General features: G+C 41.6%; 1 protein-coding gene across 1 annotated transcript in view; it reads left to right on the top strand.

Annotated features, from left to right (window-relative positions):
* Positions 1-23,118, top strand: part of GRM5 (glutamate metabotropic receptor 5) — a gene marked incomplete at both ends in the record, with an annotated part of 244,301 nt that overhangs the window by 162,487 nt on the left and 58,696 nt on the right. The window contains one exon of the mRNA XM_081327702.1: positions 9,740-9,975. Within this exon, the coding sequence (XP_081183828.1) occupies positions 9,740-9,975 (236 nt within the window). The remainder of the gene's footprint in view (positions 1-9,739; positions 9,976-23,118) is intronic.

Here is a 23,118-nt window from a genome sequence, read left to right as displayed (position 1 = left end):
CACATACATGTACATATACATATACATAAATGTTTTCTGCCCTCCCTTTTTCTCGGATAGTTCTCAATTGTACTATTGTTAATTCAAATTCAGATGATTAATTTAGTTCCATTCCAGTGTAAGGGCTTATGCATCTGTTTACAATTAAACGAAAGACAAACAAAGTTAAACCTGCAGCCCACAATGAGAAGCTTAACAATTGCACGGAAACTAAGAATGCATTGTAAACTATATCTCATTGAGTTCAATAGTTCTATGTCCCAGATACAGTACACAACGTGTTGTAGGCAAAGGACAGGGAGAGCCTAGGGGCAGAGTCAAGAGAGGAATCAGCCTGGAGTCATCACATTTCTACAAATGCTCTAAGTCCAACCCCTCTTGAATTCTGTTTACTCTTACCCAGTGCCAATTTAGTACTGACTGTTGGTTGTTGACTAGATCAGGGCTTTTCAACCAGTGGTACGGTACCACCTGTGGTACATTGGCATCTAGCAGGTGGTACGCGACCATCCTAGAAAAGTGGTAGTGGGGAAGGAGAATGAGCTGAACTGGTGGCAGCATCGCACACACCTGAGCAAGAGACGGCTGGGGCTGCAGGGCTGTCAGGGCTCAGCGGAAGCACCAGGATCAGTGCTTCTTCGGGGCTGTCAGGGCTCAGCGGAAGCGCCACAATCAGCGCCAGTCTCCACCTGGAGCTCGGCGCTGATCCTGGCATTTCTGAGCCCAGAAGAAGCACCGATCAGCTGGAGTGTTGCAGCATCTTCAGGGTCTTGTGATTTACATTCAGATGCTTGGCAACTGAGTCATATTTATGACGGTCACAGTGTCCCAGGGTCATGTGAGGTGACCAAAACCTGCTGCAACCACCCAGCAGAGGGGGGGGGAGAATAAAAACCAAACACACCCCACCCCACCCCCGCTGCCAATCCTCAACAGAAATGCTCACAACAATGAAAACCTCGGACAGGAGGAAGAGTGCCGCCGGGCAGGCAGGCAGGTGTCTTGCTCGGCTGTGGCTTGGGGGGGGCACTTTTTCCAGTGCCATTGTAACCTCGAACAGTCACGAAGCGAACTGTTGTAAGTCGAGCACTACCTGTAGTTCATCACTTTTTTCCTTTTTTTGTCATCAAGTTTTTGACACCTTGCTAGGCGACTGGTGGTATTCGGATGTTGCCATATCCTAAAAGTGGTACAATGGGTGAAAAAGTTGAAAAGCCTTGGACTAGATCCTTGTGTGTAGGCCTCAGCAATAAATCAACTTCACTGGAACATAACATGCGGTCCTGATTCTTTGCGCCTGACACATATTGCAAATTGCATAGTTCGTATTACCTATCACAAGTGGTAATGTTTTCACAGTACAGGAAAGATGATGATGATGTAACAGACAAATAAAAATATAAAAGAAAGGAAGACATTTATGTGTGACGAAGAAGCAGACCTCCATATTTTCCATTGTGGGAGATGTTGCTATTTGAATTTCGAGATTGTGAAAGAAAGAACCAATGCTAATGGCTTGAAAATATTGCTTTTCCCCCCCCTTGTTATTGCTGGACTTGATATTGGCAGACTTTAATCATGCCATGGCTATTTTAATGACACACACACTCAACATATAGACACAAATAGGTGGTTGAAGGCAACCCACTCAGGACTTTGACATGGGGGAAACCTTGATTATTTCTCTTCACTGGGACCGATCCAAAATATACTTCACCAATCCAGTTGGGTGCAATGGGAAGAAGGTTCTCCATATTACAATCATTTGCAGCATTTTAATTCTTCCAGTGTCACTGCCAGCAATTGTTATTAGGATTCTGTAGTTAACAATGTTAGTTCATTGTCATGATTTAATTCATTTCAATGCTGCTTAGCTACCATGAGCATTCCATTAAAATCCTATCTGTCTTATCAGTCAATCCATTAATCTTTTAATCTATCAGCATTTTAATAATGTCTTATCCTAAAGGATTTATTGAAAGTTCATATTCAGTTCCATTAGCGATTGTCTCCAATTTCCTTGTCTCTGCAGCTGACGTTAGAGCAGAGTTGCAATTTTTTCTCATTCTTTTTTCCTTTCAATTTTTAAAAATGCCTGAAATGTTTATTTTTCTCCTCCTTATTCCCCCCCAAGACAAGCCACTTTAGGCTCTCTTTTTATTCGCCGTCATCTTTTTCTGATGGATATTCACTTTCTCCTGACAATATCCCAGAATTATGCTTTGTTTGTAGCCCAGGAGAAGAATGGAAATGATTATATGTAAAAAATGATAAATAATAGTGAAATGATCTTTTGCTGTGGTTATGCTGACAACAAGGGGAAAACGGCAGTGGGAAAACAATTGATTTATTGCCACTTAAAATGATGAACCTCATTCCCAAACAACAATTGGAGAATTTTCTCCTCCTCCTTTAAAAGAAAAAAGACTAATGCCAAGGTCTACTCCCTTCGTTCATTTTCTGCCCAAAAATAGAGTGGGAGATTTGGTGAATCCATTTGTGTTTCACTCAAGTGTAATTTCCTGGCACACAAGTGTCACCTATGAATGAGTGCGATGGCTTAGCAGTCAAAGATGCTGAGCTTGCCAGTTAGAAAGCTGACAACCCATGTTCAAGACCCAAGCACTGCATGATGGCATGAGCTCCTGTTACTTGCTCCAGCTCCAGCTTACCAAGCAGTTAGAAAGCATGCAAATGCAAGAAGATAAATAGGTTCACTTGGGTGGGAAGGTAAGAGCATTCCATGCATCTTGACATTTAGTCATGCTGGCCACATGATCATGGAAATGTCTTCAGACAACACTGTCTCTCTCAGTTAAGAAACAGAGATGAACACCACCCTCTAGAGTCAGACACAATTGGAGAGGGGAAACCTTTACCTTTTTAACCTAATCTGGGAGCCACCAGATATGCAAAATCTTAGCTGGAATTACTCAACTTAACTTTCCTGTCCTAACTTTCCCAACACATCTTGAGGTTGCCATATTGCATCAAGGTTGCATTAATAGAGGTTTTGACTCTACCCATCTGGAGCCTCCTTGTGGTATGTCCCAAAGGTGCTTTTTCAGGAGTCAACTGGACTTTCTTGCGGGGTTTTTTTGAAGATGTTTCGCTTTTCATCCAAGAAACATCTTCAGCTCTGACTGGATGGTGGGGAATGGAAGGATTTATATTCCTTGCAGATAGCTGGTCATTTGCATTCTTTTAGAGAATCATTGAGGCCACTTGGAGGTTTACCTGTGTCGTCAGGGTCACCTGAGTGGTGCAAATGGGTGTGGAGCCTTCTTGGCTGCAGGATGTTTTCTGTCCTGTGCCCCTTCACTGTTGAAGACAGGCACAAGGCTGCTGGGGATGAGTCTGTGTTTTCTGCATCTCAAGCTGAAGCACAGATGGTTCCTGTAGTCTGCAATGTTTTCTGGAAATCCATTCATACTCCCACACCATTGGAAGAGTGTTCATCCCAAAGTGTATCGCTCAATGTCTATGGAGATTCTCAGTCATCCAGGTCATGGTTGTCCCAAAGGTGCTTTTTCAGGAGGCAACTGATGGGATATCTGAGGGAACACCTGCTGCCGGCATCAAGTTCCCTTCGTCCTGTGCGCTCCCACAGGGAGGGCCTTCTCAGGGTGCCGCCGGCAAAAGATTGCCGGTGGGCAACACCCAGGGGGAGGGCCTTCTCTGTGGGTGCGCCTGCCCTTTGGAACCAGTTACCCGTAGAGCTCAGGACTGCCCCTGATTTTTGTTCGTTCCACCGGGACCTGAAGACCTGGCTCTTTGAGCTTTCCGGCCAGGACTGAGAACTTTTAATTTTTAACCTATTGTAATTGGGTTTGTTAATTAAAGTTAAGGGTTTTAGATTTCAATTAAGGATAATTTAATTTATTTTAATTTGTTATCAACTTTTGTATTGTAATACTGTTTTAATCGCCTTGTGAACCGCCCTGGGTCCTACGGGAGAAGGGCAGTATATAAGTTTAATAAATAAATAAATAAACTGGACTTTCTTGAAGACGTTTCACTTCTCATCAGCTGAAGAAGCGAAATGTCTTCAAAGAAAAACCAGAAAGTCCAGTTGCCTCCTGAAAAAGCACCTTTGGGACAGCTGTGACCTGGAGGACTGAGAATCTCCCTAGTCGTTATGGTGTGGTTTTGAAAGTATTTGTGTTGAAATGCTATTTTTTTGTACTACAGTGACCCCTGGAAGAATCAACGTACCCACCTGGAACAAGCTGTAGTAATCATCTTCATCCTGGCCTTCACCCATCAACTCCATCTTCATCTTCATGGTCATCTTCACCTTCAGTTTCTTATTTGAATTCTGTATAAGGTAGTCCTCCTTGATCCTATCGACGCCAGTTGGCTTTCTCCAAGATCACAATTTTCACCAGCTTGAGTCATGATCGAATAGTCTTGTCAAGCTTTGTATAGGGATCAGCATAGATTTTACAAATATGCTCAGCTTATAGTTAAAATATTCAGGTGGTGGTCATGTTCCCATGAAGCACATCATCTAGTGATGCCTACATGTTCCAATGTTCAAAAGAAGGCTGAGTCTTTTCAGTTAGCTAGTCCAGTTAGTTTGTTCAGCAACAAAAAACAAAAAACAGCTAGGATCCCAAACATTATGTATGGACAGTCCTCGACTTGCAGTGACAATTGAGCCCAAAAATTCTGTTGTTAAGTGAAATATTTGTTAAGTGAGTTTTGCCCCATTTTATGACCTTTCTTGCCACAGTTGTTAAGACAATCACTGTGTCATGGTTCCGACAGATGAAACTCTTCAAAGAACTTCGAGGCATTGTTTGCTTTAAAGAATCTTTATTCGAGTAGCGTAGCATCGGCACTAACATAATCGAAGCCAAAACCTGAATTCCCCTCCCCTGAGCACATAGTATCAAAGCACAATTCCCTCCTCTAATTAACAGTCATAAAACACATTCTCCAATTAGTTTGAAATGCAGGCTTTCCTTCCTCTTCTCCAACCCGCCATTTCTTATCATCTCTTATTTCAAAAAAAAAAACCTTGGTTCTCACACTGTTACAATATTGTTATGTCTAACTAACTCCCATGCACATTCCTCCTCTTCTCCCCCACTATCATCTATTTCTAACTCTAATTGTTAGCAGTGCTTTTTTTGTAAAAGAAAAAGGTGCCGGAACTCACACATGTCATACGACCCGCCTTGCCTACCCTACAAGGTTCCATCAAAAAAAGGTGCCGGAACTCCGTTCTGAGCGTTCTATGAGAAAAAAAGCCCTGATTCTAAGAGCAAAACATAAGAAGGAAAATGGCTGCATCTCCATATGTTGTCAAAGCAAGAACATCCGATGTTAGCAGCATTGACATCCGCCCCCCCTTACAAAAAGGACAGATCTTGTAATGTAAACAAAAACATATGTCAGAGACAGTTGATCGGTTAGTAACCTGGTTGTTAAGTGAATCTGGCTTCCCCATTGACTATGCTAAAAGGTTGCAAAAGGTGATCAGAAGACCTTAGGACACAGCGATGGTCATAAGTATGAACCAGTTGCCAAGCCTCTGAATTTTGATCACATGATCCTGGGGATGTTACAAAGGTCATAACTGTGAAAAACGGTCATAATTCACTTTCAGTGCCGTTGTAACTTTGAACGGTCACTAGGTTTTAGGTTTAGGTTTTATTAAATTTTTATACCGCCCTTCTCCCGAGGGACTCAGGGCGGTGAACAGGGCATATCATAAAACTACAAAAGTACAAAAGTTAAAAAAGAATTAAATTATTGCCCAAAGTAAAAACAATAAAAATATATACAAATATTAAAACCCTAAGTAACTCCCCATCAGGCCAGGCCTAAATGAACTGAGGACTACCTGTAACCTTGCCAAACATTGTGTAAGGGATCACTATAGATTTTACAAATATGCTCATCTTATAGTTAAAATATTCAGGTGGTGGTCATGTTCCCATGAAGGGCATCCTATAATGATGCCTACTTGTTCCAGGCTGAGTCTTTTCCTTCAGTTCTTCCATTCAACCCACAAAAATGAAAAACAACAGCCACAGTCCCAAACCTTTTGTCTAGGCACAAAACCTTTGGAAACCCAGCTACAGTTACAGGTTCTCCACATTATAGGTAGTTCTCAGTTTACAACCGTGCATTTAGTGACTGTTTCAAGTTACAGCAGCACTGAAAAATATAACTTACGACCTTTGCAGCATTTCACAGTTACGGCCTTTGCAGCACCCGGATGATCGTGTGATCAAAATTCAAATGTTTGGCAACTGGTTCATATTTATGACGGCTGCAGTTTCCCGGGGTCATGTAATTACCTTTTATGATCTTCTGACCAGCAAAGTCAATGGGGAAGCCAGATTCGTTTAACAACCGGGTCACTGACTTAACAACTGCAACAATACACTTAACAACTGCGGCAAGAAAGGTCGCCAAATGGGACAAAGCTCACTTAACAAACGTCTCACTTAACAACAGAAATGTGGGGCTCAATTGTGGTCTTAAGTCGAGGATTACCTGTATACCAGTGAAAGGAGTTTAGATGTTGGTAGAGGGCAAAAGTGTCCTACGTTTTCCCGTATCCATGCAGTCCAAAATTCGGTCATCCCTCCTCCATCCGCTGCCTCCACATAGACTTTGCTGCTGATGTAGCTCATTTCCTGCCATTGTTTATACTGCCCCAATAAACTGTCAGAGATTTGGACAAATAGTTGCTCGGCTATATTGTTTTCATCATAGGTTGTTGCTTTGGTGGAGAAAATTGCCTTCCCGTAATTGCAAGATTTTTCATTGGTGGGTGAAGTAATCCCTCTTACGTCATTCCGTGTGATTTGTGTGGGGGAATCAGCCAGGGATTCCAATGACGGTTCAGTTGCAGACGTTTCAGCTAAAATTCAGCAGTACAATAATTTGTCTCTAAAAAGGATAAATATGTGCCAGGGAAGAGGTGCATAAGAACAAATTGAAGGAGCATCTGCTAAATCAGACCTGGGAACCAATCTTCCTTCTTTCACCTCTGCCTGCCTTTTTAGGACCCCTACACTTTTGTGACAATTTGAGAAAAGCCACATTCCAGTGGTGAATAAGAACAAAGGCAGAAAGATTTAAAAGGCATGTTTTCTTCTTTTTTCTCAATAATAATAATAATAATAATAATAATAATGATGAAGAAGAAGAAGAAGAAGAAGAAGAAGAAGAAGAAGAAGAAGAAGAAGAAGAAGAAGAAGAAGAAGAAGAAGAAGAAGAAGAAGAAGAAGAAGAAGAAGAAGTTGGAAGGGACCTTGGAGGTCATCTAGTCCAACCCCCTGCTCAGGCAGGAAACCTTATACCATTTCAGGCAAATGGCTGTCCAGTCTCTTCTTAAAAAATTCCAGTGTTGGAGCATTCACCACCTCTGGAGGCAGGTTGTTCCACTGGTTAATTGTTCTAACTGTCAGGAAGTTTCTCCTTAGTTCTAGGTTGCTTCTCTCCTTGACTAGTTTCCATCCGTTGCTTCTTGTCCTGCCTTCAGGTGCTTTGGAGAATAGCTTGACTCCCTCTTCTTTGTGGCAGCCCCTGAGATATTCTGAACACTGCTATCATGTCACCTCTCACTCTTCTCTTTGTTAAACTACACATACCCAATTCCAGCAACATTGTCTCTTGTCTTTCTCCTTTTCCCCTCTTTTCTATCTAATAGTCTCTCTCTCTAGCTCTTTTTTTCCTTCCTTCCTTCCTTCCTTCCTTCCTTCCTTCCTTCCTTCCTTCCTTCCTTCCTCCCTCCCTCCCTCCCTCCCTCCCTCCCTCCCTCTCTCTCTGACATGGTCTGGCTCTCGCCAATACTAATCCAAAAGCAATTTCCAACATAGAATGGAAAAAAAACAACAACAGAAAAGTACAGGTAGTTCTCAACTTACGACCACAATTGTGCCCAAAATTTCTGTTTTTAAGCAAGACAGGTTTTTTTGCCGCAGTGGTTAAGTGAATCACTGCAGTTGTTAAGTTAGTAACACAATTGTTAAGCTGATCTGGTTTCCCCATTGACTATACTTGTCAGAAGACCACATGACCCAGGGACACTGCAACCGTCGTAAGTATGAATTAGCTGTCAAACATCTGAATTTTGATCATGTGTCTATGAGGTTTCTGCAATGGTCATAAATGTGAAAAATGGTCATAAGTCACCTTTTTTTAGTGCCATTGTAACTTAGAACAGTCACTAAATGAACTCCTGTGAGTTGAGGACTTCCTGTACCCCCAAAGACATTTAAATTCTATAAAGAAATAAGATAATACAGTTTCAGTTAATCCATAGTCGAAGTATAATTTCCAGCATTTTAAGTGTGATCTGGAAATTCTAGAAATTGTAATTTCAATATATCTGAAAGCTGTAAGTCTGGAGAAGACTAACATGGTCAAGGAAGTGTGGGTATTTTTGGAGAGTCCTTTCCCTTAGCTGAATAAACCTGATGTTCAGACAAGTTGCTACAGGAGGACACAATCCTTAAGAATAACTTAAAACATGCAAAATATCATAGTACAAAACCAAAACTTTGAATCTGGCTCTAAAGTGAATCAATAACCAATGATTTTATGTTAAAGATAGGGACAGGACTTTGATGGAAGTATATTGTTGGTAATTCATCAAACCACGCTTGTTAATGAAATATCTGCAAGAGAAAATAAAAAGCAAGCTTGCCAAGAACCCAACAATTCAACCTGAGCAACATGAATTCTCCGCTATTACAGGTTTGAGCTTCCAAAGAGGTTTTCAAGAGCAGAGCTTAATTTATAACACTCCAAGACAAGTTATCTATCAGATTATTTCACAAATTTACAAGCTCATGTGAGTTATAGAAACATGAGTTTCATCACAGGAAAAAGAGAACCTAGCCAAATCTAGAAGACATATGAAACCATTGCTAAAACAGACTTTTTGTGAGAATATACCACAAGCATCTCAAGATGGCTTCAGTCAATTCCATAGCAAAGGTTCAGCGTTTCATATATATTTAAATGGTATAATGGCCTACATTCCCAGAAGTAAAAAAGAAAAAAAATGGGTGGCACCAGATCAAAAATTTCAAACAAACCCCATAAACCAGTCAGCAATTACCCCAAAATGTTGAGTGACCCTGGAATTAAACTCTTGAGAAATACTGACTTGTACAGTCACAATGCTAAATCCTATGAGAAATCATAATCAACATCCCGGGAGCCATCCACAACCAATAAATTAACAAATCCAGTTTATGAACTAGCCGCTATGCTTGACAAGACTACTCTTCTAGTCTTCATTTCAAGTTATTAATTTAATTCGTTCTAGGCTTGTTGCCTTAGTTGTGGAATAATGGCTGAGAAGTATATGAGACCTCGGCAGGTACGTACGGTCTGAAACAATTCTAGGCCAGATTTTCAGTCTGATGCTTTCCAACTGATACCTCTGGTTGATCTAATTTGGCTGGTGACTCTTCTGAATTGGAATATGAGCTGCTATCCAGGATAACAGCCCAAAACTCAACTCACTTCCAACGAGGACGTAAACAATTTAAACCTGAAGGAACTCTAAGACTGTTGCATGCACTTGGGTCTAAGAAGAATAAAATTTATCTTCTCTGCCTTCTTTGTCTGCTCCATAGCCCTTGTTAACTTCAGATCCCCTGCTTACTGCCAAGAATATATTCCAGTAATTCCCTTTCATGGTTCAATGGAGACTTCTACCTACAAAAACATTTCTCTTTTTATTTTTATTTTTTTATCTCTGCAGTGATGGCTGGGCAGACAGGTATGATGTGACAGAAGGCTACCAGCATGAAGCTGCTGGCGGAATAACAATCAAGCTCCAGTCTCCGGGTGTGAAGTGGTTTGATGATTATTACCTGAAACTTCAGCCAGAAACCAATCAGCGAAATCCATGGTTTCAGGAATTTTGGCAGCACCGGTTCCAGTGCCGACTGAAGGGGTCCCCTCAGGAGAACCCCAAATTCAACAAGACCTGCACCAGTAAGTCTTCTGAACCTTACATCTTTATGCAATTGAAAGCAGTCATTGTCCCATTGTTGTCCAAATGGTTCATTATATCCAGGACTAATTTATTATTTCTAATTTATATTAGAAAAAAAGAGTTTATCTTGCAGGATTCAATCTGAGTCGGTCACCGAGGCCAGAGGTTTAGTCTTCCAAGCTTTTGGACTCATGATGAAGCCCACCCTCAGGGAACTGGGCTGTTCTGTGTGTCGTATTTATGTGATGTCTGGTTGTGTGTGACTTTTAGTTATAAATTGGGGTGTTGATGGCCAACTATTAAGTCATTGTAGGTCTATACATATGTTGTATATAGTATGTCTTAAATGTGTGTTATGTATGTGTACACTCTGAGAGAAAGCAACTAAATTTCATTTTTTTAATGTGTACCATTGTGCCCACAGGAAAAAAAATGACAATAAAGGTTATCTAATCTAATCTAATCATTGGTTGTTGTTTCCTGTGCTGCCACATACTTAGGTACTTAGCAGCAAGGACACAGCGGCACAAGGAAACAACAACCAGTGACTTAATAGGCAGCCATCAATGCCCCAATTAACAACTAAAAGCCACACACAACCAGGCACCACATTAATACAGTGTTTCCCCAAAAATAAGACCGGGTCTTTTTTTCTTTTAGTCTCCAAAAGAGGCACCAGGTCTTATTTTTGGTGTAGGCCTTACCTCACCTCTGGCACTGCCAGTCCCACCCAGCCGGTCCACTTCTTCTGGGGCCGAAGTTCTGCAGCTGCATTCGGGCCTGCATTTTGCAGTCAGGCCTTTCCAGACTGCCTAGACAGCTGAGTACCAAGCTAGGGATTGAATCCATAGCTTGTTTTTTGGCTGCACAGGCCTTCCGGAAAGCCCTGTGACTGAGAAATGCAGGCCTGGCTGCAGAAGAGGCCTCAGAAGAAGAAGCGGGCCAGCAAGGAGAGGCCTGGCTGCAAGGTAAGTGGGTGCAGCGCAGGTGGGGCAGCTCCCCACCCCCACCCCAGCTTGATTTTTAAGTGTGTGCCTTGCCCCAAAACTAGGGCTTATTTTGGGGGTAGGGCTTCTATTAGGCCCACCCCCAAATATCAAGCTAGGGCTTATTTTCGGGGTAGGCCTTACTTTTGGGAAAACATGGGTACAACACATAGAACAACCCAGTGCATACATACTGGAGAGAGTAGTTCCCTGAGGATGGGTCCCAGCATAAGCCCAAAAGCTTGAAAGACTAAACCTCTGGACCCAGTGACTGACTCAGATTGAATCCTGCAAATTTATACTGGGACATGTATATTTGCCTTCATTCAAAAGAGCTTATCTGGATGAACATACTGGTCCTGCTTTTAAATATTGTCTGTTGCAATGAGTTAGAGAAATGGAAGTGACCATTTCAAATTATGATTTATAGATTAAATAAGCTGGTTATTCTATTTGGTTGATTCACTTCCTAAGCCAGATCAAGGTGTGCTAGTGGAAAATACACAAAACCTGTAGAACTATTTTTGTTTTCAAAGCTACAGATTTTGTAGTTACACAGAGCATTTGTGATAAATGCAGTGTCAGATTATATTGAATTATTGGACAACCCGTGACCCATGGGTCTTCGTTTCAGAGATATTTCCTTACCTAAACAAAAAAAATAATAGAATGGCCATTTTATTAAAGAAGAAAGATGTGTAGCAAAAGAAATATTGATATTTTTTCATTTAACAAAGGGCACTTTTGATAACAATACTTGTGGTTGATGTGCCATTCTTTAGGAATACTGTGATGTTTTCATTTCTTTTTCCTTGGCTTAAAGCAACGCACAGCTGACTATGCTAAAATATCATTTTCTCCAGAGAAATCAGCACATTTTTCATGGGTTGTCCTTGTGCTTTGTGTGTAGTGAAAACAAATATTATTTTGCTGTCTTTTAAATTGTTTAATTGTTTTACAATTTTAGACTTGCATCCAGAGTCACTTGATTGATTTGGGTGGCAATAAAATGAATGGATGGATGGATGGATGGATGGATGGATGGATGGATGGATGAATGGGGAACTGTGTCTGCTGAAGAGGGACATCTTCACTTTCTGATAAACTGAGTGTAATTCTTGGAATCATGACAGTATCATTTTTTAACACACAAGTTTGAATCTCACACAGTGAGATTCTTGTGGAGTTCTTTGCCTATTTGTTCAATTGAAAATATGCAGGTGCCACATTAAAATAATGGGAGATCCTATCTTCGATTCCAGTTTATGTGGTGACAATCCAGAAAATTCAACTGAATCAAGGAAGTCTAATTTCGTTTTTAATATAGGCGTTAATACCATGGCTGGAAAGATTTTGACCAGATTCTCAGGCTGCCATTCAGTTGCTAACTATTGTTTCATTCCTCCTTCATTGTTTTTTCTTAATAAATATTTTATAATTGGATCACAGAGAACTTCTGTTAGAAATATCTTTATGCATGGGACAACCCAGTATAAAATGGATGCCTTTCGGCAACGTCAAAGCATTACCCCTTTTGGGTTTCATAATTCCTAACAGAGCTACGGAGTCATAAAATTCAACACCAGTCGAAGGATTAAAATATGCCATAAATCTCATGTGTTTGTCTTATCTTGCAAGATTCCAGGGCAGAATGCCTGAGTTTCCAGCATTCTCGTCTTACAGTAACAATAATAGGGTTGGAAAGCAACTCTTTTAGGGTCTTCTAGTCCAACCCCCTGCCCAGGCAGGAAGGCATGTTACATGAGAGCATTTAAAGACTTGCAAGATTTTGGGAGAGAGAGAGAGTTTTAAGTAAGTAGGCAGGGAGGCAAGAGGGAAGGGGAGGGGGAGGGGGAGAGGAAAGGAGAAAGGAAAGGAAAGGAAAGGAAAGGAAAGGAAAGGAAAGGAAAGGAAAGGAAAGGAAAGGAAAGGAAGGGAAGGGAAGGGAAGGGAAGGGAAGGGAAAGGGAAGGGAAGGGAAGGGAAGGGAAGGGAAGGGAAGGGAAGGGAAGGAAGGGAAAGGGAAGGAAAGGAAAGGAAAGGAAAGGAAAGGAAAGGGAAGGGAAGGGAAGGGAAGGGAAGGGAAGGGAAGGGAAGGGAAGGGAAAGGGAAGGGAAGGGAAGGGAAGGAAAAGAAAGGAAAGGAAAGGAAAGGAAAGGAAAGGAAAGGAAAGGAAAGGAAAGGAAAGGAAAGGAAGGGAAGGGAAGGGAAGGGAAGGGAAGGGAAGGGAAGGAAAGGGAAGGGAAGGGAAGGGAAGGGAAAGAAGGGAAGGGAAGGGAAGGAAGGGAAGGAAGGGAAAGGGAAGGAAAGGAAGGGAAAGGAAAGGAAAGGAAAGGAAAGGGAAGGAAGGGAAAGGGAAGGGAAGGGAAGGAAAAGAAAGGAAAGGAAAGGAAAGGAAAGGAAGGGAAGGGAAGGGAAGGGAAGGGAAGGAAAGGAAAAGAAAGGAAGGGAAAGGAAAGGAAAGGAAAGGAAAGGAAAGGAAAAGAAAGGAAGGGAAGGGAAAGGAAAGGAAAGGAAAGGAAAGGAAAGGAAAGGAAGGGAAGGGAAGGGAAGGGAAGGGAAGGGAAAGAAGGGAAAGGGAAGGGAAGGGAAGGAAGGGAAGGAAGGGAAAGGGAAGGAAAGGAAGGGAAAGGAAAGGAAAGGGAAGGGAAGGAAGGGAAAGGGAAGGGAAGGGAAGGAAAAGAAAGGAAAGGAAAGGAAAGGAAAGGAAAGGAAAGGAAAGGAAAGGAAAGGAAGGGAAGGGAAGGGAAGGGAAGGGAAGGGAAGGAAAAGAAAGGAAGGGAAAGGAAAGGAAAGGAAAGGAAAGGAAAGGAAAGGAAAGGAAAGGAAAGGAAAGGAAAGGAGATAGATTTGATTTTTGTATACACTTGAGAAGATTGACTTTTTTTCTAGCCCTTTGAAATAATTAAATTAGAAGCAGAATATCCATGTAGCACAAAGAGCAATCTTTGATCAAATCCTAAGCCATTAATTCTTCAATCTATACTCCGTTCCTTGTTATTCAATTGGCATGGGCTGACTAGTTTTTCAAAAAAAAATACACAGAAGTGAAGTCCCAATAAATCTCACCCAGTTTTGATCAGGTAACTTTTGTGAATTCACTTAATCCAAGATTTGTCTACAGAGAACATAATCAACAAGGAACTAGCCAAGTAAGACAGCTCAAACCCTAATAGATCGAGATTCATCCTACCTTTCAAAGGAATGTAAAAGAACGCTATTTATCCTCAAACAGGCTGATTATTATGATTATACACGTCAGAGTTACTGGAGCGACTCCAATTGCTGTTAAATGACTAGTGTAATTAATTGCACAGTGCATGCACACTTAATTTTGAGGATGAATACTTTGCGAAAGTTTTGCATATTGCAACATCATCTGCTGCTCAGCGTTTCACTTAATTTCAATTAAAATGCATTTTGTGGGCCATCCTTTTTCAAAGCTATTGTGCTTGTTATTTTTAATTAGAAAGAGACACAAGTTGAGTAAGATAAGTATGGCTGTTTCCTTTTCATCCCCCTCTTGTTTATGCTTTTTGCTACTATGTAAGTATTTATATATGCACTTAGTTGATTTATTCAGTCTCCTCCACAAAATGACACAGGATGGGATACAATTTTTTTAAAAAACAACAACAACAGGGCGAACAGGAATAAGCTGTTGTATGATATAATGTATAATGTATATAATGTACTTTTCATGTATTAAAAAGAAATGCAAACTTATTACAGAGGCAATCCAACAATGAATCATACTGGATAAGATTACAAAAGGTCTCTCACCAGCTTCTGAGAAAAAGTGCTTTTTCCAAAAAAGCAACTGGACTTTCTTGGGTTGGTTTTTCCCCCTTGAAAACACTTTGCTTCTCATCCAAGAAGCTCCATCAGTTCTGAAGTCCTGTTCAGTTCAGAACTGAAGAAGCGTCTTGGATGAGATGTAAAATGTTTTCGGGGGGGGGAAACCCCCAAGTAAGTTCAGTTGCCTTTTGGAAAAATCACCTTGGGGACAACCATGACCTGGATGATTGAGAATCTCCGTAGACTTCTGAGAGAAACCTTGGTCTTTAAGACGTTGAGAAAAGCAGGCTGGCTTTCTGATTCTTTGGTGATAGGCATTCTTTAAGTCATTTAGCAACGGAATAGAAAGACGTTTTGTGGCAGGGAATGCAGGAATAGTCAAGGGTCACCATCATGGGGGATTCATATCCAATTGTTGAATGAAAAGTATTGGTTCAGTCCAAGCCGGGGATAAACAACATGGTGACTGCTTTAGAAAGAAGGTTGCAGTTTATTGAAGAGGAGAGCCAGACAGAAAGATGGCTCTGGGAAAACTGACCACATGGAGCAGAGAGGTGGGCTTTTATACCTTCTGGGGCTCTTGAGGTTGCTCCCTGTTCCTGTCTGAGGCTTTGTATTTCCTGTGTCATGTACTTTGACCTGAGTCTGAGTGTGCCTCTTTGGCATCTGTGGGTTAATCCTATTATGTCCTGTCTTAGAGTTTGGTGGGGTATATAGATTTTAAGAGTCTTTGTCTTCCTAAGCTTCTAGCTGGGGGTCTCCAACCTTCCTGAATGGATTATCACATCAGCATTTCTACAGAGCTGGTTTCTGCTTCAGGGAGGGATACTTGGGGCTGTTAAGAAAAACTGGGCGTGCTTTTCTGCCTCTTTAAGATCCTTTGAGAAAATCTATTTTTCTGTCCTTTTTAAATATTTCCTTCTCTGGGGGGCTGACTTCCCACACTATCCTTCTTGAATCTTGCCATTTCCTCCACCTCCATTCTAATCCATGAAGGAGGAACAATTATACCATAATAGATGCTTAACAAAGAGGTTTGAAAATTACTGTAATGTTTGGGCTAACCTGTTGACTGTCCCCCCCCTTTCTTTCTACATATATATTATGATAGATTCTCTCATATGGAAGATTTCTTTCTTTAATATAGTATTTTTGTCATGTAAGAATGGGAAAGCTTATAATTAATCTATAGACCTGTCGTGTAAAGGGAGGAGAACCTACAAGGTTTTTAAAAAAATATTTCAGTACCCAGCAGGGTGGATTCTTTATATTCAGTGTTAGATATTTTTGACATTTGGGGGGTGTCGTTTTTTTCCTTTCTTTTGTGCACACCAAAAACCCAATTTTTCCCTCTATTGTTACTGTTCAGTGTTAGTTACCACACACACAACAGCCCAATGCACGCAGAGAAGTTCCCTGAGGATGGGTTTCCGGCATGTGTCCAAACATTCGGAAGACAAAACCTTTGGTCCCAGTGACCGACCAAGATTGGATCCTGCCACATTATCCTGGGACACGTATATTTTGCCTTCCTTCGTTAGTTTTTCTGTTTTGTATTTTATCCTTGTTGGCAAAATGAAAATAAACATGTTTGAAAAAAGAGAAGGAGGAGCAATTGAAAGCCAGTGTGGTATAGTGGTTGGGAGGAATGACCTATGGGCAGTGGTGGGATTCATCCAGTTCCCATTAGTTCAGCAGAATCGGTAGCTAAATTTTGTTGAATTTAGAGAACTGGCTGAATGCACACTGCTTCCGGAAGTCTGTTCTAGGTCTGGGAGGCCTGGAGGAAGCCTCCCAGGCCTAGAACGGCCCACCGGAAGTGCGTGGATGCCACTTCTGGAAGTCTGTTCTAGGCCTCGGAGGCCCAGTCCTGCATCCATGCAGAGAACTGGTTCTTCAGGTATTTGAATCCCGCCGCTGCCTACGAGCCATGGTTAAATGAGGCCCCCACCCCATTGTTGTGAAATAAAGAGCCCTCCCTTAACTTCAGGTGACAACTCAATTTCTTGTTTTGGTAAATGATGAAAAGGGGGAAAAAACCAAAACCTGGTGGGACAAGCACATGGCACAACATAGAAGATCAAACCCATCAGGATGAGATTCAGTGGTCCACCTGCATTTGAAAGACAAAGGTCACTCTTTTGAAGACAGCCAAGTCCACATTTTGGATAGAGAGGACCGCTGGATTGAAAGATCAAGGAGGCCATTTATGTTAACAATGAGCAGCCCTCTCTCAACAGAGGGGGAAGGATAACACACCACCTATCTCCAGTCTACAGCGCAGTTCTCACAGCAGTTCCAAGAAGATTCCACAACCAATTGCTCTTTGATTCAGCTGACCCAGAGGGCAAGAGACTGCTAACCACCAGATGACTGCAAAGAAATACAATCTTTCCATCCCCCACCCACCCAAAATCCAGTCAGAACCCATCCTTCCATCCCCCCACTATCCAGTCTCAACTGTCAGTACCTATCCTTCCATCCCTCCACCATCAGAACTGATGAAGCTTCTTGGATGAGAAAGTAGACGTTTTGTTCTTCTTCCTCAAGGGGAAAAAAAACCCAGTCCAGTTGCTTTTTGAAAAAGTGTCTTTGAGGCAACCATGACCTGGATGACTGAGAATCTCCACAGACTGACTGGTGGGAAGACATTGTTCCAACTTCGTGATTTCTGCGATGGGCAGGAAATAGGATCCTTGCCGCATTTTGTCCTACCATTTCGGCTCCAGAAAGAGGACAGGTTGCAGCATTTGGAATGCTTCTATGGAAATGGAAATAATCCTGATTTAAATTGCCAGGTTTTACACCAGTGCCATGGTGACTGCTCTCTGCTCAAGCTGGTTTCCCATTACAGAGAAACTGCAAATACACACACAGCCATTGACAACGCATAAGTCTGAAAAAGCACCGCGGCAAAGTCATTCTTTGTAGTCTTTCATAAAATGCACCAATAATGGGCCTCTTTCCTCTCCTACCCACATCCCTTCTGTTCTTTTCTTCTAAAGCTGCTTGGGTGAACAATGTAGCCTTCTGCAAACAGCTCTGAACAGCACAAAGGCTCTGTGTGCTGCAGAAATTTTGCCTCTCCCCAGAATAAAAGAGCGAGGCAGATCCCGTGTGAGTTTATCCAAATTGAGAGCAAACATTCAAACAATCATTTCAGTGCCTCCCTTGTCATGCACCTCGCCATTTCCAGTTTCCTCAAATGACTTTTTTTCTTCTCTTGGTACCGTACTGCTGCAGAGCCCTTAACTACCTCTTAGCATAAGTGGACGATGCCGTCTGAACTTGTGAAAAAAGGCCATGCTGAATTACATGATTCATATAAAATTACCTTCTGCAAGATCTGATGATGACTTCAAACTGAATGGCTTTCCAAAAAAAAAGATGCTATATATACATATATATACACACACACACATATATATACAATCCAGAAGATGGTAGAGGACAGGAAGGCCTGGAGGAACATTGTCCATAGGGTCGCGATGGGTCGGACACGACTTCGCAACTAACAACAAATATATATATATATATATATATATATATATATATATATATATATATATATATATATATATATATATATATATATATATATATATATATATATATATATATATATATATATATATATATATATATATATATATATATATATATATATACATATATATATATATATATATATATATATATACATACATATATATATATATATATATATATATATATATATATATATATATATACACAATATATATATATATATACACAATATATATATATACAATATATATATATATATACAATATATATACACACACAATATGTGTGTGTGTGTGTAAGGGATGTGGTGGCTCAGTGGGTTAGGACGCTGAGCTTGTCGATCAGAAGGTCGGCAGTTTGGCGGGTCGAATCCCGAGTGCCGCGTAACAGAGTGAGCGCCTGTTACTCGTCCCAGCTTCTTCCAACCTAGCAGTTCGAAAGCACGTAAAAATGCAAGTAGAAAAATAGGGACCACTCCGGTGGGAAGGTAACAGCGTTCCGTGCGCCTTTGGCGTCTAGTCATGCCGGCCACATGACCACGGAGACGTCCTCGGACAAACGCTGGCTCTTCGGCTTTGAAACGGAGATGAGCACCAGCCCCTAGAGTTGGAAACGACTAGCGGGGGAACCTTTACCTTTACATATATATATATATATATATATATATATATATATATATATATATATATATATATATATATATATATATATATATGTGTGTGTGTGTGTGTGTGTGTGTGTGTGTGTGTGTGTGTGTGTGTGTTAGCAGTAAAAGGAAACCGGGGTGCCAAAAAACACGGTGACTATACTCTACCAAAGCTGACACCAGCCAGAGCCTAGAAAAATTCAAAGAAGTAGTGCAAAGTTGGAAGATAACAGAACAACAGAGTTGGAAGAGACCTTGGAGGTCTTCTAGTCCAGACCCCTGCACAAGCAGGAGACCCTCTACCAGACATGTCAAACTCGCGACATCACGTGACGTCACGCAACGTATCGGGACGGTTTTGGCTTTGCCGGCAATGGGGTGGGCGTGGCTTCCGGATGACACATCCGGCCCACAGGCCAGCTGTTTAACACCCCTGCCCTATACTATTCCGGAGAAGTGGCTGTCCAGTCTCTTCTTAAAAGCCTCCAGCGAGGAAGCACCCACAACCTCTGGAGGCAAGCCATTCCACTGCTTAATTGTTCTCACTGTCAGGAAATTTCTCCTTAATTCCAGGTTGCTTCCCTCCTTGATTAGTTTCCATCCATTACTTCTTGTCCTGCCTTCAGCTGCTTTGGAGAACAAGTTGAGCCGGCATGGCTGGCTCAGAAATTCTGGGTGTTGAAGTCCACAAGTCATAAAAGAGCCAAGGTTCCCCACCCCTGTAATCTAGTGGCTTGCCCTGTCAGTGTTGGTGGAGGTGGTCTTACAAGCTCTTTAGTTGGGCTGTTTACTGTTAAGCTCTTCGTCAGTTCCTTGATTGATTATTTCTTGATTGTCGGTCTGATGTCAATCTTGGTGTTAATCTCTGCTCATCTGAGTTCTGATTGCTGGTGTGTATGTGTGTGTGTGTGGTAGTGGGTGTGGTAGTGGGTGTTTGGCAGGTACATTGAGAGGGCAAGCCACCAGAATATAACCTGAGAGCAAACCCCATTCCTTACTAGCAGTGATGCTACCTAGTTTGGGTAATGAAATATCTGCAAGAAAACAACCATGCTCTAAGAGCACCAAGGATCCCCCTTATTTAAAGCCCGAGCCACATATATTTCTCTTCATTTGATATGATCACTAATGATCTAAGTCACAGGTCTGCAACCCGCGGCTCCAGAGCCGCATGCGGCTCTTTCAGCCGTCTCCTGCGGCTCCCAGTCCTCTGCCATGTGCAGTCCAAAAAAAAAAAGTGGGACTAAAAAAGTTCAAACAATCAATTCAAATATGCAGGGTAGGTGCATATCTTGCCTTGGCTCCACTCTTCAGTCAAACCCTGTTCTTCACATGTGCGCATGTACGCACATGTACACACATTTTTTGCGGCTCCCAGTTTTTCCTTTTGTGAGGGAACCGGTTCCGAGTGGCTCTTTCACTGTTTCAGGTTGCTGACCCCTGATCTAAGCAGTTGCTTATAAGAACTTAAAGAAGCCATTAGACAATTTTTGCTGTGGGATCCTTGGTGTTCTCTGAGCTTGATGGTTTTCTTGCAGGCATTTCATTACCCAAAACTAGGTAACATCATCCGTGCTAATAAGGAGTGCAGTTTGCTGTCAGTTTATATTCTGGTGGCTTGCCTGTCAGTGTTGGTGGAGGGAATCTTCTTTGTTAGGCTGATTGCTGTTGGCTTCTTTGGCAATTTCTTGATTGGGGTATTTGATGGTTGGTCAGATGTTAATTTTGGAGTTAATCCATGCTGATCTGGGTGCTGATTGCTGGTGGAGAGGTGCTGGAGGCTTTTGGTTCCTTTTTGGGCTGGGTGATTGTCCCTTTTGCATAGTCTATGATGCTGTTAATGTTTATGTGTCTATTGATGGCTGATTTGTCAGAGTGCCAGCTTCTAGAAATTCCCTGGCATTTTGTGGACTTGGCTTGGTCTAGGATGGTCACATTAACTTCAACCAATGTAGAGTTTAAAGAAACAACAACTTGCATTGTCTGTCTCTGTTGTCTTGGAGTAGACAAATCCATTCAAGGTTTGCAACTAGTACTAGCAATAGCAATAGCACTAGCACTTAGATCAGGGGTGTCAAACTGCCGGCCTGCGGGCCGGAGCGTCACGGAGAAACCGCGCCCATCCCATTTTCGGCAATGGGAAAAACTACCGATACGTCGCGCGACGTCACATGACGTCGCGAGTTTGACATGCCTGACTTAGATGTATATACTGCTTCATAGTGCTTTACAGTCCTCTCTAAGTGGTTCACAGAGTCACCCTATTGACCCCAACAATCTGGGTCCTCATTTTAGCAACTTCAGAATGATGGAAGGCTGAGTTAACTTTGAGCTGGTCAGGATCAAACTGATGGCAGTCAGCAGAATCAGCCTGCAATGCTGCATTCTAACCACTGCACCATCACAGCTCTTTATAAGAGCAACACTGTTATCTCCAGGGTGCCTCACCACATATCATATGATGGTTGTAGATCAGGCATGTCAAACTCACAACGTCATGTGACATCACGTGATGTATCGCAACTTTCCCCCCATTGCTGGCAATGGGGAGGGCATGGTTTCGTCGTGATGCATCCTGCCTGCGGGCTAGCAGTTTGACATGCCTGTGGTAGATCAAGATGGAGAGGAAGTCACGGATATTTAACAAGCCAAATTTCTGGACAGCAGCAGAAAATGCCAACGCAGAAGGAACAAAGCAAGACCCAGTGGGAACTGTATGGTCTTGGAAGATAAATGAACACATGCCTCTGAGTGATTAGCACCACCAAGCAACAGATACATTCTGCACATTATAAGATCAAATAATGCAGACTGTATAATAATGAATTTGACAGCAACAGAGGAAATGTATATGTAGGTGGGAAAATAATAAGGCAGGTGGGGCGATAATGATAGAAAATCTCAGACTCCACTCCAATGGGAAATCATCCCACTTTTATGAAATCTTAGAAAATATGGTTTGAGCAGCTATCTTTCCAACGCCAGTGTCATTTTTATAATCAGAGCTACTCCAGGGGCACTGTAATTAGGCCCTACACTGTAGAATGGTAGACCAAAATTAAAAACATGTCCGTTGACTAGGACAGGTTGCCCCTAAAACCCAAAGGGTTCTAAATTGATGCTCCTTGCATTCTTAATCATGTGTCTGAGTGTGTCTTTGTGTAGCAGATGTTGTAATTGCTGTACGTTCTGTAAAAGCCTTGTGCTCCAATCTGGCATACATATGCACGTGTATAGAGATATTATTGCTTACATACTTCTCTTAGGCTCATTGTAAGTAGAAAAGATAAAATTATCCAGCAGAAGGAAAGCCGATTTTATTACTTGATGTAGGGATCCAAAAAAATTTAATCTTTCTTTATTCTTTTTACAGCAGTGGGTTAGAAGGGAGTTAGTTTTAAATTAAAACAATTCCAAGTTTGTTTTCAGTTAAATTACCTTCACCTGGTTAACTGTGGACTGCAAAGGGTATATAACCACATCAAATGGTTTACAAACTCTGTGTCCAGCTCAGCCCAAAACAATGTGGAACAATTCAGCGGAGTTTAGTTCTTTATTTGCTTACGCACAGCAACAGAATCTTGCCAGACTAAACTCTTACTGTTCCCTACCGCCTAACAGATATACCCAGGATGATTCTAAGGAGTGACTATCTTTACTTTCTTCCTCTGTTTCCTCTCCAGCCTTGGAATGTGCCCTCTTGTCTTCCAAGATTAAGTTTAGAGATTTAAAGTGGAAAAAAACAAGGTTCTCCATTACACAACTTGCTCTCAGATTGTTGCAGCACAGATCATGTCTCCCAAACATGGGTAGTGCCCAGGTCATACTTTCTGGTTTCTGAAAGTTTTAGAGATATGATGAGGCTTTGCCACTATTGTGCTGGCTCTCAGAAAGGGCATGAGTATTTTGTTTTACAAAAATAGTGATGCTTGCCAAGGGTTATTTGATTGTATGCTGCAAGAACTATCACAACAGAAATTGAACTCGATAAACAGTTGACTAGGTGAAATATGCTACAGTATGTCAATAAGGCTAGAATGAATCAAAGTCATAATCCATGGCAAAAATGATGGATGGATGGATGGATGGATGGTTAATTGGTTGGTGTGTTGATTATGAACCATCAGTTCAGTGATGACTCTTAAAAAAATCACATAAATAAAG

Source organism: Vipera berus (assembly GCF_964194415.1).
Source record: "Vipera berus genome assembly, chromosome: 4".
Classification (NCBI taxonomy): domain Eukaryota; kingdom Metazoa; phylum Chordata; class Lepidosauria; order Squamata; family Viperidae; genus Vipera; species Vipera berus.
This window is presented reverse-complemented; position numbering and strand designations above follow the sequence as displayed.